This window comes from Plectropomus leopardus, chromosome 18, assembly GCF_008729295.1.
Source record: "Plectropomus leopardus isolate mb chromosome 18, YSFRI_Pleo_2.0, whole genome shotgun sequence".
Lineage (NCBI taxonomy): Eukaryota > Metazoa > Chordata > Actinopteri > Perciformes > Serranidae > Plectropomus > Plectropomus leopardus.
The window spans coordinates 5444664-5462951 of NC_056480.1; the positions used below are offsets into that span (position 1 = coordinate 5444664).

The window sequence follows — 18288 nt, forward strand, 5'->3', positions numbered from 1 at the left end:
AACTAGTGGCTGCTACATCTACATGAGCTGCCACTAGAGGTGCTGCTCAACAAAAAAACCTAAATATGGGTCGTCGTGGTCGTATTTTGTAGGACAGTCTCAGAAGAATACACGGTTATCCTTTACTGTGGTTGTTAGTCAGAGTTGTTGTGTCACTGTCTGATTTTGTGGTTTTGTTTCTCACCATAGTTAACAGGACTGAGTGTGACCAGCGGGGTCGACCAGATGGTGGCGCTACACACATCCTCCCAGGATGATGTCCTGCTGTGTCTGCAGCGAGGGGAGCTGTGCACCAACCAGGATCGAGTGGGCGAGCTGGTGGGAGCGTTGGTGGACCACTTCACACGGTCAGTTCACACAGCCAGACACTGTTTCCTCAGCAGTGAGAACCTCACTGACTTCATCCTGTGGCTTCCTGCTCTGTTTGAACTGTGGCTTTTAAAGATGCTCGATAGTTTCAGGGACATCTCACACTTTGATTCAGGGCAGCAGTTCTCTGGGCAGCAGCTCTGTTTATAAAGACGACTCTCAGGGTTCCCAGGCTATGACTGTAACTATAAACATCAAACTCAATACAGTCATTAAACTCTAACTTTATTTTCTCCGATCCTAACAAATGACATTCAAGTAGTAGGAAATTGTTTTGTTCTAAATTTGAAACACAGAAATGTTCTTATAAAACGGACATATTACATTTGTGTGTGCGCTAAATTGCTACTTGCGAGTAAAAATGTTTGAAGACCACGCATGCAAGTGGAAGAAATTATGCCTTTGAGGCATGTTTTGGTTGTTTAAAATGCAATCTCTGGAACCTATCAGCTATCGGTCGAGGATAACAAGCCTCTGGGGACTAGGGGCAATATTGCGGGCTGATCAGATGGGGCAAACGGATATCCGAGTCAAGACTTCCTCTTCAGTATGTCGGTCATTTCAGCTAATCTCTGTAAACAGATATTTGCATATGAATGCAGATAATTTAAAAAATAAAACTAATATAAAGATAACTCAGACAACAGCTGATGGGTTCCACAACTGCATTTCAGCCAATGCTTCCTGTCTCTCTGCATGAACTGATACCTAAAGCTCAAGAAAAATTGTTTAGTACTACTTGTACTAAAACGGAAACCAGAACACTTCCAGTAGCAAATTCTTGAATCATTCCTAACAAAACTCCCAACAAAAATGCAGCATAGCATCTAGAGACTGAGAAGGTGATAGCTGAAGCTACAACCTTTGGTACTTAACCTTTATACAAACACTAATTGATCAGATTTTTAAGTCCTGAACCAGAATCAGAACGTGGTAAAGTCTTTCGCTTATAATGAATTTGTTTCGGAACATTGATGCAGAGTCTAAACATACAATTAGAAAATGAAATTACCAATATAACTAAATATTTCAAAAATCAAGAGACATATTCTTATGAAATCGTCTTGACTTTCTTTAGTTTTTCATAACTTTTGGATATTTATAGGTTTCTTGGCTGTCTTGGTAGTTCATTTAGGTCATCCCAGCAAGATTCAGACGCACAGCAGGAACATGCAAAGATTTCAGAAATGGAAAAAGAAAAGAGAAATTACTTTGTAATTTTTTTGCTCATGCAGATCTTTTATTTGTTTGTTGTAAGATGAGACGGCTTTTCATTAGAACCAAACACTACAGCAGCTGATTCCTCTCATTAGAAAACTTTCAATGAGGAGAAATTAATTAGTGATTGTGAAGTAATTGTTCGGAGGAAAAAACATGCAGCCTTTTCGTAACTCGGTGTCACACGAATAAACAACTCAGCGTCAGCCTCAGAGTTAGCGGTCAAAGACCCCGGCTGAAATGAAGTCTATTAATGCAGCACAACAATTACGCAAATCATACTCTTGGCATTTATCACTGTCGTAGTTGTCGGTGTGCGCGCCCCGATCTGAATAACTGCTGTGAAATGAATCAGTCACGCTGACATTTATCACATTTATCACTCGGAACCTGATTTGTCATCGCTGTTTATAAACCTGATTCACATCCACCCACGTTCATCTCTGCCAGACTTCATTTGAATGGCACAAGTTTTCACACACTGCAGACTGTTATGGTTGTAGTGTGTGTGTGTGTGTGTGTGTGTGTGTGTGTGTGTGTGTGTGTGTGTGTGTGTGTGTGTGTGTGTGTGTGTGTGTGTGTGTGTGAGAGAGAGTGTGTGTTGTTGTAAGTATGGCCGGCTGAGACAGCACCCAGTCTGCAGTGATTGGTCTCCCAAACTATTAAATCAGCCAAATGCTGCCAGGAACATAATGAGTGATATAAAAATTCAAACACACAGTGGAGCTCGTCTGGTTAAAAATCTTTGTGCTTTTGCCAAAATCCATCGAAGACTTTGGCTTCTTTATAGCTCAGACTCATCATTTCTTGGTGTTACTCTTCAAAAAAGAGCTTGAAAGTTCATGCTGGCCAAACTGGATCTATCAGAATATTTATTATATTTTTTTTACCCGTAAATCTGTTGGAAATAGATAAATAACAAAACTTATTGAGACCTGGATTTAAAAGTTCTGTTTGCAGAGTCAACAATGTAGTTAAACTGTTAATACTAGGGGCGTAAAACACAGGTTACTATATAAATTCAGTGGGTACGATATTTGTTGATATGACTGAAACTGCCACAGTGCAGTTTGATTCAGTTCAGGGACCTGTGATCAGTATGAGGCGATATCAGAGAATACCTGTATTGTTTTTTCTTGGCTGCCAGCACTGTTTAAATGTTTAGGAAGGAGGTGTGCTTGGAAATAGTTGATGACAGAAATGCCAGGGAAATTTCAAAATAAAGGCATATCCTAAAGATGTATTGATATTTTAACTTTGCATCGATTTTATTGGATCGTTGATCATTGAATCGATGTATTGGTCCAGGTTGATGTATAGTTACATGGCTATTAATATCATGGCTGCAGCTGATAGTTGTTTTCATTATTGATTTATCTGCACATTATTTTCTTGATTGTTTTCTCTATTAACATCAGAAATAGTAAAAGTAATAGAAATAGTAAAAATCAAAGCAGAAAATAATTGGCAGATAATGACAATAAACGATTACAGCCGTGGAAGTGACATACACTCAGTTACCAGTTTATTAGATACACCTAAAGTCTCTGCGGTCTTATACTTTTGCTTAATATACAGCGAGCAGCGAACAGATGGAACGAGAAAAATAGTCCAAATATACTACAACATTCAGGATTCTTATTGAACTCTGAGCGAGCCCTAAGCAGCAGCTTGTCCTTGCTCTAATAATAGGTTGAAAGTGCAAAAATGTAGCCGGAGTGAGTGATTTTTGAAATAAGTGACACATCCCTCAGCCTCTTTGCACACGTGCAGAGCTGGTTAGCGCATCGTCATTGGGAACAATTGAAACAATCTGATAATCACATCTAGTTAAGAAATGCTGAAATACAACAAACCTGCAATAAATTTTACCTTCTTAAAGATTTTGTTGAAACTGTTTAATAGATGTGTTTTGAAACAACTTTACTATAATATATAATAATTTGTTGGCTATAATTTGTGTTTTTGTAGTGCTGTTGAGTTGTATTGCATTATACTAAGAGGTTACTGATATTTTATCTGCCTTATTTATAGGTGAGGGGAGGGTAGAGTATGTAAAACTGAATTGTTTGTTTAAAAAAATGACATATCAGTAAATAACATTGGCCTCATTCACTGTCATCAGCCACTTTTATGTTTTTATGTGATTTCTGGTGTCATGTGGAGATGAAACATTTAATGAGCTGTCAGCTCTCTCTCTCATCAGTGTGACGAAACTTCTTATTTTCAGTTATTATTTTGTTTTTACAGCTCAGAGGCCGGGCAGACGGCAGCCGCATGAGGGTGTGTGTTCCTACTTTTATGAGTCTTTCTGTGTGTATGTTCAGCGAGCTGATCCACGATCCCTGGCGAGGCTTTTGTGGGTTTAACGAGTCTTAGACTTTTGGTCTGGGTTTGAGGCTGTTTTGGGAGGAGGGGGATATCTGCATCCCCGGGGTTCCTGCAGCAGCTGCGTGGCTCTGCTCGGGGTGTGTTGCAGAGGAAAATCGACCATCAGGAGTCAGTTTCAGCTTTCCGCCTGTCTTTGTGCCACCATCTGCGGTGAATGGAGGGGGTCGCGACCTCTACTCATGAGACAAAATCAGGGGTGAGCTGTGTAAGTGTGTGAGCATGTGCGAGGGGAGAGAGGAGGGAGGGAGGAGGATGACAACACACAAACACGCTCCTCTTGTGTTTCCCTCTGTCAGGAAATGAGATCCCAGACTTGAAGAGTCACGCGCACGTCATTTTTTGTTTATGAGGTTTGGAGATTGGTCAGGGGAGGAAACAGTCAATGCAGCGATTGTGTTTTTGTTTTTTTTTTCTCATCTCAGGAAATCAAACAGGAGAGAGTGGATCTGTGAGTGTGTGAGAGTTCGGTGGCACAGTTAGTTGCACAAAAGTGGGTCAGAGGAGGTAGCGTTAGAGGCACAAGGTAAAATCTGACTTCAAAGCTGCTCTGTGTTGTCGGCGAGGACGAGCGAAGACAAGCTGTCTGGTTTTCTGTCATGTCACATCCGTGTCTTGTTCCCTCGGCAGAGCTCATCCTCCCCTCTCTCCTCTTTCCTGTACGTTCCCTCATCCTCTCGTCCTGTCTCGCTCCTGCTTTCTCTTCCTGTCACCTGGCTCTGAGCTGTCGCTATGAATGAGGTGTGTGTGCTGGTATGTTTACTCTGTGTGTGTGTGTGTATGCGTGTGTGTTTGGGGGGGGGGTAGACTCATGGACCATCTGCTGGGACAGCTGGGGGAGTTTGAGTGGGCTAAAAGTAGGATTTAGGGTATGATCTGCCCCGGCCTTAAAAGATTGAGGAGGATTCTTTACTTAAAAGGCAATTTGGGGATTTTATTATCTTATTGATCACAGAAACTGTTTTCTGGATGGATTTGAAGTTTCTATATCTGCTGTGATGCTTCACCAAAAATTGTAGCAGTTAGTTTGCACCATTTTTTAAAAAAAAACATTGACATGAAAAACAGTTAATTTCTTGGCCAAGTCACATAATCATCAAGAACCTTATCTCTTTGAACAAATTTAGCAAGTCATTCACTTAATGCAACCCACGTTGCCCAGCGCTAAACTTTATTATAGTATTTTTGTTGTTGTTTTATTTGTGGTGCCTCGGCTGCATTAGGCCTCCATCAGACAGAGTGTGTTTTAGCAGCCGTTAGCATCTTTAAATGTAAATATTTTTAGGGAGAGTGAAGCGTTGTGCTAAATGCTTTTGCATTACTGAGCGCCTCAAGTTGAAAAACTTCAACTCAGAGTTAGGGCTGGGCGATATGGCTTTAAAATATTATCCTGATATTTTTAGGGCTATATTGCAATACACAACATATATATATTGATATTATAGTTTGGTGTCAAGACTCTTAGTTCAGCACAGTCACTAGTGTGCTCTGCTTTACATCAGCAAAGTCAACAACATTAGTCTAGTTTACCAAAAGGGCATGCAGGGGGACTAATGGTGCATTTCACTAAGACCCCTTTTTTCCTCTTGTTAGCACAATATTAGATTAAAAGTGACACCTTAATTATATCAAAAACCCACTTTTCTCTTTCTGTAAATCATTAATATATTTTTTGGACGAATCATGCTGCCCTCGAGGTTGTATTAATGAATTTATCCAGTCAGATGCGATTTGTGTTGACCGGCTAACACCTCACGTTTTAGAAAATGCCACTTCATTAGCTCCTGGGTAAAACAGCGACTCTTCCTCCAGCCTGTTATTTGTTTTCATTTACTCTTTTCTCTTTCTTCTCTCAGCTTCTCTCCCCTTCTCCAGCATTTCCTAAATCAGCACTTTCAGTTATGAATATGGAAAGACCTGGGACGGTGTTGCATTAATAGCAGTCTTCTGGGTCACCCCCTCCCTTCTGGGAAAGAAGCAAGAAAACGAGGAGAAAAAAACCTGATTTCATTAACCTCAAAGCATCTGCGAGTGGTCTTGTGATGTGGTTTTAATGACCAAAGACACACAGTGACCTGTTAGTGATGTGAAGGACTTGTTGACTTTGTTGTTTGATCTCGTCGGATGTCAACAGTTTGTCGGTTAGTGAAGAATCTTTCTGTTCTAAATTCACTTTTTAGGTCGTTAAAGGCGTCATCCGAAGCCTGAAATAGCCTCCTCTGTTTCTCTTCCTCCCCTGTTTTTTCTCCCTCAGTGGTTGTCCTAAATGTGTTCGTCTCTTGGCCGGAGAGGCAGCTCATGCTCTGAACTCTTCACGGTCAGCTCGTCCCCTCCGCTCACCCCCTGCCCTCAGTTTTGTCTTTTTATTTATTTATTTATTTTACACCCCACAGCTTCTGACTGGTTCTAAATTTGGTTTCACACATGGCTCAGGATCAGTTGCTGGTGCAGTTTTGATCGTATGGAGAGTAACCGCTGGTGTAATGTTACTATGTACATCTACTAAAGTATTGTACTTAGTATTTTGCAACCTAGAACCTATTTTACCATGTTTTTGGATCTAAGTGGTGAACGGAGACAACAAATTTTGTATTGGTCCAGTAGTGTGCGAGACCGCTGCAACAGGCAGCTGTGAAACAGGCTGCAGTGTAACCACACGGGGCATCCTCACACTGTGACTTTACATCCACTAAAAGTTTCTGTTTTACCACTGACAGGCTCAGATTATCATTACATGTAACCGTCACTGTATGAGTCCATACAGTGACAATCCTCTTTGTTTAAGAGTAAAATCATTTTTGTTTCACCAAACTCAGCCCCGAAATCACCATCACCAACCCCACAGACTCCATTTACAGAAGTGATTTTTCTGATTATACTCACATACCTGGTTAATATATATATATATATACACATATGTATACATATATTTATTTTTTTTAAGTGGTTATACATTTAAACATACAATACAATGTACAAAACAACTGAACTTTAAAAAAAATGTTTTAAAAAAGACAGGAAGTTAAACACAAATTGACATTCAAAAGGCCATTAATAAATTAATAAGTAATTTAAAAAACAAACTGCTGAATGATTGAATAAATAAATGAAAAAATACATGAATACAGCATCAATCAGGGTTTATACTTTACACATTCCTCACAGTAAGTTGACATATTCACCATTACCTAACTCCTCCAATGCCTCTTTAATATCCCCATTTTTGACAAATTTTTAAAAACCTCTTCCAAATACTATCAAACGGCGAAGGCTTTCTTTCTAACTATATGAGTTAGTTTCTCCTTTAATAAAAATTTTGTTTCAGGACTTTTAACTTGTAGTGGAGTATTTTTCAGTGTGGTATTAGTGTTTTTACTTAAGCAAAGGCTCTGAATACTTCCTCCACCACTGAGAGTAACTTTGACACAGCTTTTACTCTAGGTGTATGTAAACAGTAGTAGTAATAGTAGTATTTTAACACTGACCTATTTTCTTGTGATACAGCTGGCAGCTCATGTGGTTCAGTGATTTAGCCTGACTCTGATGATTACAGCTGGTCTGCAGCTTGTGACTGACTGCCATCAGCACATGTGTGAATAATTTAAATACGTTTTTATCCTCACACATACATTTGCATGACATATAAGCATATTAGAGCTCAGTATCTGTAAGTAGAGCTGGCACCAAATGTAGAGCCAGTGCTTCATCTGTGTCTGACTTTAATGTTGTGGCCAAATGCTCTTTTTGAGATAAGACGGTTCACAGTTTTCGTGCCCGCATGCTAATATTACATTTTAAGGTCACACAGTAAGTTCTGACTTATTTAAGAAGCTATATATTTTTGTCAGTTTATAACATGTTAAACTAAAAGAACATTTATCTCAACTTAATGAACATAAGTTTAACAAAAATGGTTCTGAATATTGAGAAAATACTGACACATATCAGATCAAGATAATGGTGTTATAAATACTTAAATACGTAGTTTATCAATCTTAGCAAGACAATAGCTCTGTTAAAGTTATCCTGCTCATGCTGTTGCAGTGTGTATCAACTCTTTACCTGCACCCAAACTGCAAAGAGTGTGTTGCATAAAGAGAGTGCAAACAATTGTTTATTTTTGCAGTTTGTAGGATTTTGTGTCTCTTCCACTTCAGATTGTAGATGATGAATGCCGCCCCTCTGTGAGGTCAAAACCTTCACAAAATTAACTCGAGGTCAAACCTTTAAGACAAGTTCCAGCAGTATAAGTATGAAGAGTATTTTGGTGATAATGATTTTCTACTGAAACTGGGTTTCAGGGTTTTGTAAATGTTTAGTGAAGACAATTGTTTTGAGATAAGGTGCCACAGCAATACACATTTTAGTTTGGTGGTGTCTCTACTCATCTGACGAGGCTTGACATAGATTGTCACCGAGCTGACAAACTCAACATCGGAGAAACACGATGAACACGTACATATATTCTAAATTTACATAAATCTACATGCTAATACATGAATGCTCAGGAGGCGGTGTAGCAGCGAGGATGCAGTACTTTTTGTTGGTGTATGAAGAGCGGCAAATGTTTATTTAGACCATGAACAAAATAAACAAGAAAACAGACTCCGGCTGTTTTTCAAGTGGACACAAACCTTGTTTCATGCGTACATGTTTCATATAATGTGCAGTCAAACTTATTTCTAACACTAAACAGCACAAATAAACTCTTTTTGCTGATTCTGTCTTCATATACCGACACAAATTACTGCATCCTCACCGCTATATTGCTGCTTGTGGATAAAAAAGTGACTTACAAAAGCCTAATTCACAGAGGATCAATATGATAGCAGGAAGTGGGTAGTAAAACAGTAAAAGTCATCCTCACAGATGTCATTTTAGCCGCTGGCGAATTACAAGAGCTATGCCGGGAAACCCATGTGACCTTCATGACAGTACAATACCAAGTATTGTATTAAGTATGATGTTCCAGTAATATTAAGCTGTAATTTTATCAACAAAGACAGCTAAATAGAATATTATTAGATTACCTCAAAATCAAATACTGAAAATATTGTTCCCTATACTAAAAAAATGAACACAGCTGTGAACACTTGAGTTCCACAAATGTTCTATTTCTCTTTAAACATCTCAAAATATTTTGAATTCAAATAAAATGCAGTTTGCGCAGAACATAGGATATCATAAAATGTTAATATTTTTAAAACTGCCATATTTTAAAGATGTATAAAAAGTGTTATCAGTAAATCTTGGCAATGTAACTAAAGTCTAAATGTAGATTTCTTTCAAATGTAATCTGGATTAATTATAGTTACTTATTTTTTGTAATCTGATTAAATAATCCTAAATGCATGTAATTCTTCGCTACCTAAACCTGGCACTGAGATGACAAGGCACAGAAATACACTTTTAAATGCAAACTGTCTCTCTGAACAGGCGAACCAGTGAGTTAGACGATAAAAAACAGCAAATTAGGGCTGTGATGAGGGTTGAAAACTCATAGACATGCGGTCTGACCAGCACAGGTTGTATGGAGAAAAATCCCGTCCGAATGAGGTTTAAGAATGCACTCATGAAATACTCTGGAATTCCTACAGTAGATAACCAAAAGTACGTCTGTTTACCATTTAAGATGTAACCTCATACGTGCAGTGTGTCGGAGGAACCATGTGAAAAATGAGATGAAGACTCAAGTTAAATTCCTGGTGAGACATTAATGCAAAGCTTTAAAATGCAGTTTTAACTCATATTTTAGCAGGTCAGTGAATACACTTCCCAATTTTGTACACAAAATGTGATTATTACTGATAGAATATTGTTTTTATTTTTAAAAAACATATTAAATATGCCATTGAAAATGATCTGCAGCATTTTCTGTTAAACTACACATTTGTAGTCGAGAAAAAACATTTGCACTGATTGATTTTACAAGACGGTCCAGGCAGACATGGATAGCGATATGATGTAGAGGAAGGATTAACAGGATGATGTGATGGGTTGTAAAGGACTCAGAGATAAAGAACATCATATTTTCCTGATGAGCTCATTCTCATAAGTTCACATCAAAGACTTTGTCTGTGGAGGAGCAGATTTTTATAAACGACGTCCTGACTAGTGGCTCGGTTGTTAATCTCGGGGACTTTCTGTTCGAGCATCTCAAAGCCTCCTGGGCGCACTCTTACAGAGCCAGATACTGACCTCAAAACTGCAGCAGCATCAAAAGGCCCTCTTTGTGGATTCAAACACACGTGCTGCCTTTAAAGCAACCTCAGAGTGGAACAAATGGATTCTTCAGGAACGTTTTCATTCCTCACAACAGTCTCACTGTAGTGTCGAGTAATACACGGCAATCCATCTGTGAAAAGAATTACGCTTTATGTCCTGCTGTCGTCACTCCGCTGATGTATTGATCGACATTGTGAGTCAAAAAAACCATCGCTGACTACATGTTTGATGCTTCTGCTGCCTAAAAACTCCAGATAGTGATCGACCATCTTATTGATAATCAATTTGATGAAACGCCCGGCTCACCCTCTGCAAGCTCCCTCACTGTTAAACTGATTTGCTGTTATCTCAGAAACGTGTCGCTGGTCTCGAGAATTAATCAGTTCTGAGGGCATTATTGAAGCCGGTGCTATTATTGAAGTACGTCACACATGATGACACACATTTATGACTCAAGCCGCAGATCACAGTGTTGCACCTTCAAGTATATTTGCACCGTTTATCGAATTCACTCTACTTGCATTCGCTCCACTGTTGTTACACTATGACTCATTTTTCCCAGAATGCCCCCTGACGAGACTCAAGACGCAGGGTGCAGCTGGTTTCGATAGGCCCACTGTTACTGATGACGGTGATGGTAATTTTAATGGATGATTAACACCATGACGCCAAACCACCCCGTGATGGTCTGCCCCCCGCGACCTCACACCCAAGAACTCAAGTGGCCTCATTGGCCCTCGCTAACCGGGCGCAGATGCTGCTGTTGCCCCAGAGATGGTTGCCAGGCAGCTGGGGAAGTGCTAATTAAGATTGCGAGGGGAAATTGGAAGCTGGTGATGACGGGTGGGTGTCAGGTCGGGTGGGATGGGAGAAAGAGGAGCTGTGGGGAGAAGGGGAGGGGCTCTGATGGGTGACTTCCTTCTGTATTGAAGGAGAAGTTTGACATTTTAGAAAATCTGCTTGTTACAGTTAGATGAGATGTCTGTGCTTCTGCAGATCCAAGTGAAAAAAGCACCATATGAATAGTTTTCCATCTTCGAGTGTGATTACAGTTTTTAATAACGATGACTCTGGTAGCCTGAGAAAATGCTTCAGAGTCCAAAAAATATGTATATGGAGATAAGTTTTAAAAAAAAAAAAACTCAGAGAAATGGTGGCAGCTGTGGATCAAAAACTCCCATCAGAAGTCTAACATTATCGTTAGTTCAACGTTGATCGTGTCTTGAGTTGGTATTGCCCTGCAATTACAATTTGGTCTGATAACAATGTTGACTTCTGGGAATGGTTAACATAGTTAAGTCAGGTAAAAAATAGTAGCTAATGTTTGCGAGCCTGTAGCCTGACGCCAGCTGTGCATCTATTAACAGAGTTAAATAGTTTAAAATATAAATAGACAGGAATTCTTAAGCACATTTTCTTACCCAACCAAAAAGACGACAGCAGTCGGTACTACTTTTGTTCTACGGCCATGGACCAACCACTCACAAAATAGTTCTAATGCACCAGACTCTGGTTCGTTTTCATCTGGCTCGCCATGTAACATTTTCAAATTGGTCAAATTGAGGGAAAAAAATCACTTTTCTTTGTTTTTATGGTTCACATTCATCATGAACCATGCTGCCTGCAGGTTCATCCGCACCCTTTTATGCAGTCACATTCCTGTGTTTTAAATGTGTGCAGTATATGGAGTCATGACTTTTAGCCCTCCATCTTAATATCACATGTCATAACTGCAAGAAAGCTATTACTTTCAAAACAAAACGGTCAACGTCCAGATCCTTTATTTAGTCTGTACAATTCAGATCAAGAGAACTACTTTGCTACATAGAAAACCTTTTTTAAAGTGACAGTTTAAAATCTTCAAAGGAAATGTAAGAATCAAGCTTCATAATTATTTTAACTGAGCAAGTTGCCCTAAAACTCAAAAATGGTGTTAGCAGCTGTGAAGTAAAAACAGTTAAAAATGTTGAAATAACTTTTTTGTGTCTTTCTGTGCAGTAACAGCTCTCCTTAAAAAAAACAACACTCAAACCTAAGTGGAAAAAAACAGGTCATTTGTGAGTTCTCATCTTTCATTTGAAGGTTAGGGTGAGGTTACTGAAGGTTTGGGCAGCTAAAACTACTTGGTTAAGGTTAGGAAATGATTGTGGCCTCCTTAAAAGAAACCATGTTTATTGTTGGTTGGATGTTAACCGTGTCCGGTAACATCCAGCCCGGCCTCCTCCCTTATAGTCATCTTATCTCCAGCTTTATCTCTATGCACAACCACAGGGGAAGATTTTTGAACATTTTTTTGGCTGTGCATTGAGCATAAATCCTGCAGATTAAACACAACTTCCATTTTTATACAATAGCGAGCTGTTATTGTTTATCTCCTCGCTGTGTTTGAACGGAAGCGCTCACATGAGGAGTGACAGCCGGCCGTATTTAATCATGGGCGTCTTCAGCAGCAGAAAGCTGCACTTTGCTGCACCACAGAAGCTGTCCTCCACACTCTGCTGGTGTCGGGTTTCTCTTGTGGTCGCCGGTTCGATGAGATCAGTATCACTCACAAAATCAAAATCCCGTGGAGGTCAGTGGGTTTCCGTGTTGGGCTCGTCGCTGCTGCAGCGGGCCAGACAGCTGGTTTAGGGGGTTAGGCGAGGCAGAGTTGGAGGCAGACGGGGGGCCAAGTGGAAAAAAGAGAGCAAGGCCACACCTGTTGGAGTGACTTATGATGAACAGTGACACAGATCTGGAAACATGTCCAATAACATTTAACACCAGGAAAGCAAATAATGTGGCCGCTTTAAGAGACAGTTTTTGAATTTTTGCCTGAAATACATTAGCTTTTTACACAAAAGTCATGGAATTTGCAAATAGACATTTCCAAGCATGGAAAAGTTTTGAGAAACTAAATATATCTTTTGTTTCCCAAACCTTGATAATAACACGATTTGTTAAATGACCATCCAAAAAAAAAACAACGATAATTTATGTTGTCAAAGTTTCAGACTTTGATAAGATATGTAATTTTCCAGGATTTTTGAAGAGAAAAAAAAAAATCAATTTTCTTCTTTAACAATCTCCTTTATGTAAAAAAAGGAGATTGTTAAAGAAGAAAAATGATTTTTTTTTGTCTAAATAAATATATATATCTTTTTCTTGAAAAACAATGCCAAATGAAAAAGTAAAAAAAAAAAAAACTAGTAAGGAATATTGATGGTTATTTCAGACAATGTATGGTCTTGAAAATTTGCCTAAGTCATGGATATTTATTGGTAAAAATGTGTATCAACCATGAACTGGTGTTTTGATAGTTTGACAAGAATATTATTTCCCTTGACCAATATGCTGCGCTATGAGCCTCATCTTGTATTTGTCAGACCTCTCTTATCTTGACCTAAATAAGCCGGGTCCTGACAAAGTATCGGGTTGCAGGATTTAGGTCTTGATGCACGTGGTTAATGTTCAGTTATTTTTGTCTTTCTCTCTCTGAACATGCCAATTTTCTGTTTATGTGCTCGTCATGTGTCGTATGTAGATACCAAATGCTCAGTAGGAAGTGGCGGGGAGGGGACAGACGGCTTAACTCAGACTTTTGTGACGCATTCAACCACCAAACACGTCTGACTGTGTTTGTTGAGCAGATGCACCGGGCTTGAGTCACAGTTTGCTTGTCATCTGTGTGAGTGTTTGCATGGTTGCATATGCATTTAAGGAAGGATTGTGCAAATAATGACCTTGTTAAAGCTCTTGTGACAGAGCCGGCCCAGGTCTGGGAAATTTGATTATGTGCCTTCATCTCTTTACCTCCAGTTCATGCTGATGCGGCAGTGAGCATGCAGAATAAAAGTTAGATTAATGAAAATATTATGCCTTTCATGTTGTTCACATGGTTGTTTGTTAGTTAAAATGATTGAAAAATTCTCCTGTACTTTGAGGAAAGGACTTCAGCCAGCTGTTTGTGTAGTTTATGCAAAAGTTTTTTTCAAACTTTGCACAATGGGAATCAGGGCAGTGAAATCTGACATGTAGAGTGAAAAACCAAAATCACCAAGAAAACTTGCCAGCAAACACCAGATTTTTCCAAATTTTTTTTAACGTTGTCATAAATATTTCAGCAAAACTGTCCCACACTTTATGTTACTGACATCAGCTTACAGTTATTGTTAAATTGTTTCTAAATTTCATTCTGATTTTCATAATAAAGGTCTTAAAAAGTCTAAATGTAACACCCCTAAAGCTGTAGGAACCCCGAATAAAGCCATTAAGCTGGTTTTATATACCGTACAGTTTATACTCCATTTCATCGGTAAGCGCCTCACTTTCACGTGCAACACGCTCGTGACTTGAACTGTTAAAATACATCTCATTACAGAGCAGTCTCATTATTCAGTGTATATTTTAATACCTGTTTAGAGTGGCGTGTTTTCGCTCCGTCTCTGTTCTCAGATTTTGTGTGATGCTCTCACCTGGTGTGTGGATCTACTGCACTAAATCAGATTGCCAGCACTGTTACATAACAGCTGAAATATTATGCAATCTGCTTAAATTAAGTTCACCTTCCAAAAAGTGGGACTTCATCTGATTCTCAGCCAGTGTTTCTGAGGGGGCCCCGTCGGTCTGCAGAGGACAGGACAGTCGTTTTGGTGCAGTTGCCAAAGGAAGCGGACAGTTGCCAAGGTGTCCTTTACTGTATGCATGAGCCAGCTCTGCTTATCAGTCACATTATCAACATTAAAGTCTCCACAAATAGCTGCTTGGCAAACATTGTTTTGCATCTGCTTTTTTTTAAAGCCTTCAAGTTGGGTTCATACAAAGTGCGTCTGCGAATAGACAAACAATCTGATATGTTCACAGGAGAAATGGGCATATCAGCGATGCTCTCGTTGTCTCCTGGGTGTCGGGTTGTGACGTTCGTGGATCAGAGTGAGGCTCTTTGTATGCACACCGCAGAGCCATGTGCCGAGCCAGCTTGTGTTTGTGGGGTCGCCGCGGCCGGGCTGAGGCTGCAGAGTCCCCCGGGGGCCGAGGGGAAGCAGCGACTTCACAGTGGATCATCTTCAGCTGACTGTGCAGCGACCGGCCTGTCGAGCAAGCAGAGCCACACTTCCTGGTCCCAGCTGTCAGCAGAGCGGCTGTGGGTGTGTGACACCAGAGCACTCGCACTATGGATGAGACTGCGGTCAGTCGAAAACATCCAGCAGCACCAGGAAAGTGTGAAGTGATCAATAACAAACTAACAAAATATATTTTAATTAGACAGAGGGTGCGTTTCAAATCACAAAGTCTTTCTTTTGAGTAGAAACTGCAGCTGCAGTACAAAGTATCAATCAGTTAATCAATCAATCAGTCCCCAGACTTTATTTGTGTAGCACCCAAGCATAACTGTAACACACTTCACACACACAACGCACACACACACCCACACACACACACACACACACACACACACACACACACACACACACACACACAAGTACACAAAAAGCAAGACTTTTTAATTAATTAAAGCACTAAAAACGAGTACTCATTAAAACTGGGAACTGAGGAGATGCTACTGTAAGTGAGTAAACACCAGAGGCAGGCTCAAATCTATATATAAAAGATAAAAAATAAATAATAATAATAATAATGAATATATAACTAATTCATTCAAATACTCTGAATGGTAGATAAAAGGTAAATGAAAGAATAACAGCACAACGTATAGCAATAGATATAAATGTTAAAAAATTGACTAAAATGTATAAATACATAGTCAAAAAACAAATACGTGAAGTTCAATTAAAAGCCAAACTAAAAAGGTTAGGTCTTGCATTTGCTGTTAATATGCATGTATTTGAGTATGTACTGTTGCATGGAGTGTACATTTAGGACATACTACTTCTTCCTAACATTGATCCCTGAACTCTGACCCTCATGCTCACATATCTGTTACCTTGGAGATAAAATAACACACCGTTCCCTAAACTTACCAGAAACGGAGGGCGACCCTGCGAGCTCTGCTGTTTTGCAATGTTTAACTTTTAAGTTATGACTGTATGCAGTGTGGAGTCTAGCATTTTATATTGATTAAAATAGCCTGCATACGCAATTCTCTATCTTTTTTTTGCTTTATTTTTTTGTTATAAGTAATGGCTATGATTATTTTGTTCACTTAAACAATTTATAGTCCAATTATTACCTTTCGATTGGCCGTCAGTCACTTCAGCGCACTGCCGTCAGTCACTGCAGCTTCTATCAGCTGTCAATCAGCTGTTGATGAGCTGTCATCTGTGTGCGGCTCAGTCGATGTGACGCCTTTGCCGCTGCGCAGAGAGTTGTGGGTCAGAGGAGCCAGAAAAATGAAAATGAGGGATGATTAATAACACAGCGGGCAGCACAGTTACTTGTGATGTTGTGATTTCAGGTCGATGTTGGCGGGTAATTTGTTTGCCTGTAGAAACAGTTTGCTCCAGTCTGGTTCAGTTGTAAGTTTCTCTGGATAACTGGATAAGGGAAATAAAAAAATCTTTTTGCAAGGCCTGTGTATATTAAACGCTATCCATGTTCATTCATTGTTTTTGATCTGTTGTTGTTTTTAATCTCATGTTTCTGTGTTTTAATGTGTGTTGTCGTGGCGTAATTGTTGTCATTGTATTTTAATGTTTTGTTGCATTTTAATGTATTGGGCTGGGATTAATGAAGTAAGATGTAAGAACATCTGCATTGCTGGGATGTGTAGTTACATTTCTGGGGAGTTGCACGTCAGGCTATGTTGCAGGCTACAGACAGCGTACACTGTAGACACGGCATCAATTCAGTGCAGAAGAATAAACATTGATTAATTTGGTGAATTACCAGAAAATTTCCTAAAAATACACAAAATTGACTTATATATCTAAAACTTTTGAAGCACAGTTATTTCAAAATTGAAGTTTAAATGAGGACACTATTTTCAAGCACTGCAGTTCATGTTATCCATCAGTGTGTTGATCTCATTGACATAAATGAGTATTTTACATTAAGAGCAATGGAGGGGCATTTAGCAGAGGTAGCGAAGTTTAGAATTTTAGGGAAGAAACTTTTTTATCAAGTATAATAATACAAAAAAAATGTGTTTTTGTCTTTTTCTTCTCTAGTATAAGAAAAGTCCACTTCCCAGTTAAAGTTTGCCCTTTAGCCGTGCAGCTACACATGCGAGGAAAACTGAAGAGCGTCACCGTAGAAACCAAACCGGGCCAAACCAACGCAGATTTCAAGAAGGGCCGAGATGGTTTCATCCTGTTCGTTCCTGCTAACTAACAGACCGTCCAACCGAAGCACCAGCAGCTGAATCCCAGGATCTGGACGCTCTGCGTTTAGGGAACTGGTCCCTTGATTTTGCCTTAAAAACAAACGTTTACTTTTACAGATTGTTTAGATATTTCTTACAAAAGTTGTTATGCGTAAAGAGCAGAGTCTGCTTTTCTTAAGCTTTTTTTCTGAGCTGCAGAGGGATGATGTTTACTGGACATTCACAAAAGTGTTGGAAAGAGAAATTAAGAGATTATTTTGTTTTTGTAGAGACTCAGGACACACGTACATGATACTGTCTTTGCTCATAATGTTACAGAAGATATTTTTTAAAGACCAGATGGAACCAAAATGGAAATAAGTGCACTTTTAGAATGACGAATTGTTCATTACAATGCATCAAAACAACGAGGAGAAAACATTTCAGATATATTTTTGTACATTGAGTTGAATTTTAATGAAATGAGAGCTACTTTTTTGTGCTGTTGCCTTAAAAAGGGTGACTATAACAATTATTTCATGTCAGAAGAAATAAAAAAGAAACAAGAAGAAAGAAAATAAATTATTCAAGATTTACTGAAGCGAGTGTGTTAATTTCTCCCCGATGCTTTGCTGCATGAACAGACAGCGCGCTGTTGACAAGTCGACATTATACAGTGATTAAAATGTTTTTTGTCAAATGTGCTTTGGGGCTTTGAAAGAAGATGTGAAAATTTGAATGAAAGAGGTCAGGGGCCTCCCAGTGTTGCTCTGTGGTGGAGATGATTTCCTGCACAGAAACAGTCATTTTACAGCATCAGTTAAAGTTGTTGTGTTTGTTCGTAGCAC

The 18288-nt window shown here is 39.2% G+C and overlaps 1 protein-coding gene across 1 annotated transcript in view; it reads left to right on the top strand.

Moving 5' to 3' along the window:
* The window catches only part of myo1g (myosin IG), a 54701-nt gene extending 36665 nt beyond the window's left edge, over positions 1 to 18036 (top strand). Inside the window, 2 exon segments of the mRNA XM_042506437.1 lie at positions 190 to 347; positions 17307 to 18036. Of these exon segments, the coding sequence (XP_042362371.1) occupies positions 190 to 347; positions 17307 to 17469 (321 nt within the window). The 3' untranslated portion in view covers positions 17470 to 18036.
* The last annotated feature ends 252 nt before the right edge of the window (positions 18037 to 18288 follow it).